This window comes from Sorex araneus, chromosome X (genome assembly GCF_027595985.1).
Source record: "Sorex araneus isolate mSorAra2 chromosome X, mSorAra2.pri, whole genome shotgun sequence".
In the NCBI taxonomy this organism is placed as follows: Eukaryota; Metazoa; Chordata; class Mammalia; order Eulipotyphla; family Soricidae; genus Sorex; species Sorex araneus.
The window spans coordinates 46,223,408-46,231,145 of NC_073313.1; the positions used below are offsets into that span (position 1 = coordinate 46,223,408).

A 7,738-nucleotide genomic window follows, 5' to 3' on the forward strand; every position below is an offset into this window, starting at 1 on the left:
AGCACAGGAGGAAAATGGTACCTTTAGGAGGTGATCAGTTTTAGGTAGGCAGAGATAATCAAGAATCACAGAGCACTTGGGGGCTAGATTTTGGGACATTTGAGTAAACTACTCTGGTTTTGGTTGTGTTACTCTGAGCTAAAGAAGGTGTCACCCATAAAAACATAACAAGAAGACAATGATATTCTCTCATGATGGCTGTGAATAACCTGTTCATCCATTTTTTCTTAATTCTAGGTGGAAAAGTGGAGGAAGAAAGCAGAAAGAAGAGCTCAATCAATATGGTTAACAGAAAACTTTGATAAAGTATTTTACAAAGTCCTGAAAGTTAAGCAATTTATTTTGAAAGAAAGGGAAACTCACGAATTATTATAAATGGGGGAAGAGGGAAATTAGCAGTTACTATTACTAATGGAGAGAAAAATTCCATCATGCACTGAGGGCCAGATCTCTTCTAGTTCACTCTTTTGGTCTCTAGTATTATTCCTCATTCACAATAATCACCTGAAAGCTGTAGGAGTCTTGGTTCTGAAATGAGAGAAAAACAGGCCCTTTTCTTCCTGAGCTCAACATTATGAACCTTTCAGAAGCGAGCTATAAGCCTGCCTGGCATTTACATTTGGTCATGGAGAAAGGCAATATTCTTACAAAGGAATGACAGAGGCAGGTACAAATGGAGATAAGCATTATGGAGAAAATAAAAGCAGGTGGTAAGCTAGAGAGTGACCAGGAGGGGGTAGGAGATGAGGAAGGTCTGTCATAGGAGAGGACTTTTGGACTGTGACTTACATGACAAGTAGATAGCAAGTATGTGAATCTGAGGGAGTGTTTTGCAATGGAGTGAAGCCAGTAATTATGAACTAATTACTAGGATCCTAGGATGAAAGACAGGTTGCTATAGTCAAGAAATTTAGAGAAGATGGTTGGTGTAACTGAAGCAGATATCTCAAAACAGTGTTGGAGGAGATAACTCAGGGAATAAACAGGATCCTTGTATGCCAAGTATATTAGACAAAGTAAATAGGAAACCACTGGATGGCTTGGGGTTTAGGAATAGCATTACATGCAATATCTCTCAAATACCATGTAAAACTCCAGTGACACCTATTGACCAAGTATTTGACTAGTTTCATTCCCTGGCTGCAGGGGTGACCAGTTCTAAATGAGTTTCATTATTAACTTCATATAAATACAATCTAACACTATCTCACCTTTTGCCTCCTCCCTGGACCTTCATCTACCTCAGGACTTTTTCCTTAGACTAGTGAGTGTTCACGTGTGCAATGCATTTGGTAGCCAAGAACTACCTACCCATATCTCACCAGCAGAGGAACAAAGAAATGGGGGACCCACGGATAGATGGCCCGTTTAATGCAGAGCTATTAGCACACTTATATAGGACACAAGGTATAGGACTGTACATAGGTGTGATAAATCAATTACAGAGGTAAAGTGTTTCTATGGAGGCAATTCTCTTGAGGAGATTATCTGAAGGAGACACTCTGTCTCCTTGGGCTATATGGAGAGATTTGCTCAGGGGTGAAAAGCATTATATTGCTTTTCTCTTCCCCTTGCTATTAGTATATATTAAACAATTAAGTTTACTTCTTATTAATATCTTGCAGTTATTTGGGTAAACACAGTAAGAGATATAGATTCCAAAACTTAGCTGTCTGGGCTCCGAGGGTAAGCAAGACTTTTACTGTAAATCCTAGGCTAAGTCCTCGGGCGAGTTCAGCTTGTCCTTCCCCATGGAGGTCTTGTCTCTTAAGTCATACTGTATTGCATCAAGACCATGGTTTTATGCATTCTAGACTGTCCCATTAAACTTTGTTTTTAATGGGTCTCCAAATTCTGTGACAGATTTTTGGGCAAGTTGTTTCCATTAAAAAGTACTGATTTTAAAAACTAATAACTTAAACTGCCACATGCTAAAAAAATGGTCCACAAAACATTTTCCTTTCCTTCAGAAGGTTTTACGATGCATTGTTATCATTAACCAGTCTCTTACTATTAAACTTAAATGGCCAATTGAGACAAACAGTTCTGAGACCGTTCTTCCACCACTGATTAAGACTGGGGTTGCAGGTACTGGGGATAATATTCATTTAGTTTTCTGAGCCTTCTGGGCAGACTTGGTAACCTTGACAGCTCCAGCTGCCTTCTTGTCCACTGCTTTGTTGACACCCACAGCAACAGTCCGCCTCATATCACAAACAGCAAAACAACCCAGAGGAGGGTAGTCAGAGAAGCTCTCAACACACATGGGCTTGCCAGGGACCATATCAACGATGGCAGCGTCATCAGATTTCAAGAACTTGGGGCCATCTTCCAGCTTTTTCCCAGAATGACGGTCAAACTTCTCTTTCAGCTTAGCGAACTTGCAAGCAATGTGGGCTATGTGGCAATCCAGTACAGGTGCATAACCAGCACTGATCTGACTGGGATGGTTCAGGATAATCATCTGAGCTGTGAAGCCTGCAGCTTCCATTGGAGGATCATTTTTGCTGTCACCAGCCACAATGCCACGACGAACATCTTTAACAGACATGTTCTTGATGTTGAAGCCCACGTTGTCCCCAGGAAGAACCTCGCTAAGAGCTTCGTGGTGCATTTCAACAGACTTAACTTCAGTTGTAACATTGACTGGAGCGAATGTGACCACCATGCCAGGTTTGAGCACACCAGTCTCAACTCGCAGAGAGACTCCCCGGCAGAGAGTCTGTTGCCCACACACCTGGCTGTCTTCCCCGGGGCCCCTGGGAAAGGATGGGCTCCAGCTTCCCTCCCCGCCCCAAGCAGAGCTCCCAGCAGCTGAAGACCACCAGAACCTAGTCACAGCCATGCTCGAGGCCCCTCTCCACACATTCAGACAGGCCTCATGCATGAAGGTACCGGCAGAGGAACCCAGGTGTGTGTAATTCCATCAACGGCCAACATCCAGAGACTTAAAAGCAAGCTCCCAGAAGCTCTTGGCTGCTTTGGGGCCGTGCGATATCTTAGAACGTACTTCTCCCTCTGGGAGAAAGTAGCAAGCTACTGAGAGTTTCCTACCTACATGGGACAGCCTAGCAAGCTTCCCACGGTGTATTCATATGCTAAAGCCAGTTACAAGCCGGATCTCATTCCCCTGACCCTTGAAAGAGCCTCCAATGCATCACCGTTAGGAAGGCCGAATGGAGAGAACTTATAAAATCTCAGGGATAGGACGAATGGAGAAGTTACTGAGCCCGCTCAAGAAATTGACGAACAACGAGATTTCATGATCGTGAGACTGTCCCATTTTGATGCCAGGAAAGCTTTGCTGTTCCCCCGGGATCCATCCAAGTCCCATGGCAGGATTCCCCATTTTGGGAGTGTTAGAAACAATGGCAATTGAAGCCTGAGTCAAGTAATTATGACAGATGCCCAGGAGTAGATATAATTTTAGTCAATCAACTCCCAAATATTAGGAACATAGCATTAGTGGTCTTTCTGTGTTTAAGCAAAGAACATTGATCTACAGTAAAATATGAAAAGGTTATAAGGGAAATAGGAAAGCAAATAATTTACCACAAATACAAAGTTGAGTCACCAAAAGGTTTAACTTATAAGCAACCAAGCCTGACTTGGGGAATCTTGGTACTAACACAAAGGAAAGGTTAAAGATAAACTCTGGGATTAGGTAGGGGTGCTCATAAGAGCACTGTAAGCATCTCTGGGGGAAGAAGAAAGGGCAATTCATTGATAATGCCTAAAACATTTAGGGTTAATACCCAACAAATAGGAAAGTTTGTAGAGAGTACATACATAGACAGCTGCTAAATCTGTCTTATCAGGTATTGATATCTTTTGACCCACACAAGGCAGTAGTTGGTTGGTTCTTTCTACTTTCTCTCCTTGGATAGATTATGTTGAGCTGCAGATCTCACAGGATTAATTATTGTCCACCTCATCAGCTTGATCCAACTCTTTCATTTAAGAATAAATATTTTCCTTCCCTACCTCGCTTCCTTTGTCCCTCACTCCAGCTTTCTGAGACTGTACATCCTAACACCATATAAGGTTTACCGCATACTCCATTTTCTGGGAGAATCCAGGACTAAGACAGATAAGTGCAAATTTGCCTTTAAAAATGCAACTCTGACTCAAATGAAAGATACATGCTTTGTATCTGTGAGACTTTGGCCTGTATCCTTAGCATCCCTAACACCACTGACAGGATCCATGAGCACCACCTTGTCTTCTTCCCAGAACCACTTGGTGACTACCTTCTAGCATTATAGGGTGCAATCTTCTGCACAGTAACAGTAAAATTCTTGAATTGGAATTAATTGGGACTGGTTTCTTTCTGGATAGCTGATTCTGCAAGGACAATTGTGAAAATTGAGAGAAACATATTGAGAGGGTCTTACAGTTGTCCAGCAACTGATGATGATTTCTAACATAAGGGGACTGGTTGTAGAGATATCTCATGGCATGTCTTGGAATCAGAGATATCAAGAACACCTAATGAGTTGGAAATGGCATAAGAGAAAAATTAAGGTATAATTCCTAAATTCCCTTGGGCAACTAGTCAATGATGGTGCCTTTTTACTTAGGAGAACACTCAAAAAGGATCAGGTTTAAAATACTTTACTAAATTTAGGAGTGGGGAACATCTGGATCACGACCCATGAAATCATCTAGTCTGGTTCTGGTACATTATACGTCAGACATATAAGCTTCTCACAGGCTATCTGGATCCTGTCTGTCTGTGTATTAGACTCCCAAATTATGTCACAAATATTCAAATGGTCCCTATGAGGAAAAGGTTCACTATCCCTGCCAGCAAATGTTAGTATCTACTATGTAGTAGTAAAGAACACCTAAATATGTCAGGTAGGATAGGATCATTTTTACCTGAAGACATTCGAAAATAGATAGGTACAGAAAGACAGTTTATTTTATGCCACCCCTTTATTTATCTAAAAGCAAATCCTCCTCAAATAGTTCAACTACCATAAATTACCTCCCTGATAAGATATTGCTTCAAGTAGCAGGGAATATAGCTCAAAGGACACAGAGTGAAGTTTTTAGTGTGAAGTTTTTAGTGTGTCTTGGACTTGATGCTTTAGAATACGTCTTCTCTCAAGTACCTGGGGAAGTAATCTCTGAGAATCAAGGTAGGTATTGCTCTTGAGCTAAACGGGGAAGGGGGGAGGGAGAAGAAGGGAAGAAGGAGGAGAAAGAGGAGGACAACGATGACCAGGAGGAGGAAGAGGAGGGGAAGGAGAAGAAAGAAGAAAAAGGAGCAAGAGGAGGAAGAGGAGGAGGAGAAGAAGGAAGAAGAAAGAGGAGGAGGAGAAGGAGTAAAAAATGAAAGTAAGGGAAGGAGAGCATGATGAAAAGGAGGAAAAGGAAGAGGAGAAGGAAAAAATAGCTTTAATAGACATTTTCATAAAACTGAAATTTCACCTGGTCCTTAAATGTCCTTCTGTTTTTTGTAAAAGTTAACTATTCTCACTGGTGGAAGGATGGGTGTTCGATCATCGTATGGCTGAAATTCAATCATGAAAGCTTTATAACTATATCTCACATGATTCAATTTTTAAAAATTATCTGTTCTCCCAGAAATGTCACTTTGCCCCTCACCATCTCTGGTTGAGATTAGATATAAAAATTATTTTGGGAGCAGGGAGCTAGATGGAAAGCTATAATACATGTTTTGCATGATGGAATTCAGAGTATAATCCTCAGCACAACATGGTACCCCAAGACCCACCAGGTGTGACACTGAGCACCATTCAGAAGCAACCACTAAGCATTGCCAGAAGTGGTCCAAATCCAAACACAAATCATTCTAAGTACTCTTCAAGTCACTTTTTGGGTGAACTCCTGAGCATGGGCATTTAATTAAAATAGTTTTCCACATTAATTTTCAGCTTGTAAGTATAAACTTAAACAGATAGAAGAAAAGTTTTTCCCCTCTAACACTAAACAGGTGTGTTGAAGTTTTGGACACAGAGAGACCCAGTCTCTGCCATAAAGAATACCACTATGAGATCATGAAAATGTCATGTAAGATGTCAAATGTCACTTCTGGAGAAGAAATGAGTCAGGAAGGTAATCCTGGAAATGCTTAAAAGGATTTATGAAGGATGAACATCAGCCAGAAAAGAGAGTAAGAAAAGGAGACTAAGGAAGCAAATGCAAATGAACAGGAATGTAAGGAGCCATGCCCCTTGGGGATAAGAACATTTGTAATGAAGGTGAGAGGAAGAGAAACAATGAAAGAATCTCAGAGGTAGGAAACCAGTTAAATGAAGGGCTTTGTAGGTATGCTATAGTGTTTGATCATTAGCATAATCACTAAAAGGTTCCTACTAAAACCCAAAATGAATAAACAATTGACAAACAGTAAACAATAAAGTTAACTATATTGTGCTTTTGAAATTCCCCATATAAAACTATGCTTATCTAAATATTTTGTGTTTTTAAAAATTCTCCTCTTCTGCTACTTCCTGACAAAGTCCTAGTCATCTTTTAATCTCTACTCTCCTGGATTCTTTCCATGCCTCTCTAGCCATAGTTCATGCCATCCCTTTACTGCTAAATTCCAGGATGCCATATGCTTGGAATGATCTTCTGGGGAAGGGATATGCCCCTTTGCTGTCAGACTGTATGCTCCTAAAGACTTGCACTTCCTCTTTCAAATTTGAACCCAATGCAATGTCTGAAAAACTTTGAATCTGTTTGGGGATTGTTTGAATTTGAATGCATTTGAAATGTGCAGAGAGAATGAAGGAAAAACACAGGAGAGAACACACACAGTCCAGAATAAATACAGCTAGAGAAGAGGAAGCAATGAAAACTCAGAAAAAACTCTTAAAGAATGCCTCACAGAACTGATTCAAAAGGATGCCAAGCCACTGAATCATCCCAGGTAGATGGGTCTCTGGGCTGAGAAATCTCGGGCCTTCATGGAATAGAGATGGGCCAATTCTCCACCCTTCCAAAAGATCCAGCAACCTACAGCCACACCTGACAGTCTCCTGTGTATAAATGGCTCAACTCCACAGCTCCACAACTAATGTTGAAGAAACATCATGACACTAAATCGTCCCAGCTCCACAACTCCTAGAGCGTGTGGCTGTGCAACACCTTCAAATTTCACAGTATTGACAACCCAATATGGGAACGTTGCCTAGAAACCCACTAAGCTCAATAAGTAAAAACAATAACACAGAAGGCTCAACTAGCACCAACGATTTCAGTAGATCCTCCGATAATGACTTTAGTAACATTCAAGTATAACCATTTTCATACATTTTTTGGGGGGTCACACCTGGCAATGCACAGGGGTTACTCCTGACTCTGCACTCAGGAATCACTCCTGGGGGTGCTCAGGGGACCATATGGGATGCTGGGAATCGAACCTGGGTCAGCCGTGTGCAAGGCAAGAGCCCTACCAGCTGTGCTATCGCTCTAGCCCCATAAATTTTCTTTTTTGGACTAATTTTTTATAATTCCATTTTCCATTTTGTTGTAACAAGCATTATAAAATAAATAATTTTTTGCTAGCTGGAGGGGCAGGCTTGGAGACTGGGTGAGAAACTAGGGACATTGTTAGAGGAAAGGTCACACTGGTGTGAGGTTGGTGTTAGAACATTGAATGCCTGGCACAACTGTATCATGGACAACTTTGTATATCACAGTGTTTTAATAAAGTAAGATATAAAATGTGAATAAAAAACAACAGCATAGACCCAGGTACTCC

At 41.1% G+C, this 7,738-nt stretch overlaps 1 protein-coding gene across 1 annotated transcript; it reads right to left on the reverse strand.

Annotated features, from left to right (window-relative positions):
- Positions 1-2,036: 2,036 nt before the first annotated feature.
- On the reverse strand, positions 2,037-4,455 carry LOC101549478 (elongation factor 1-alpha 1-like). The gene is made up of 2 exons (XM_055121074.1): positions 4,395-4,455; positions 2,037-2,694 (listed from the first exon to the last, which is right to left on the reverse strand). Exons 1-2 carry the CDS (start codon positions 4,453-4,455, stop codon positions 2,105-2,107), a joined length of 651 nt encoding a protein of 216 aa, XP_054977049.1. The 3' UTR covers positions 2,037-2,104.
- Positions 4,456-7,738: the final 3,283 nt, after the last annotated feature.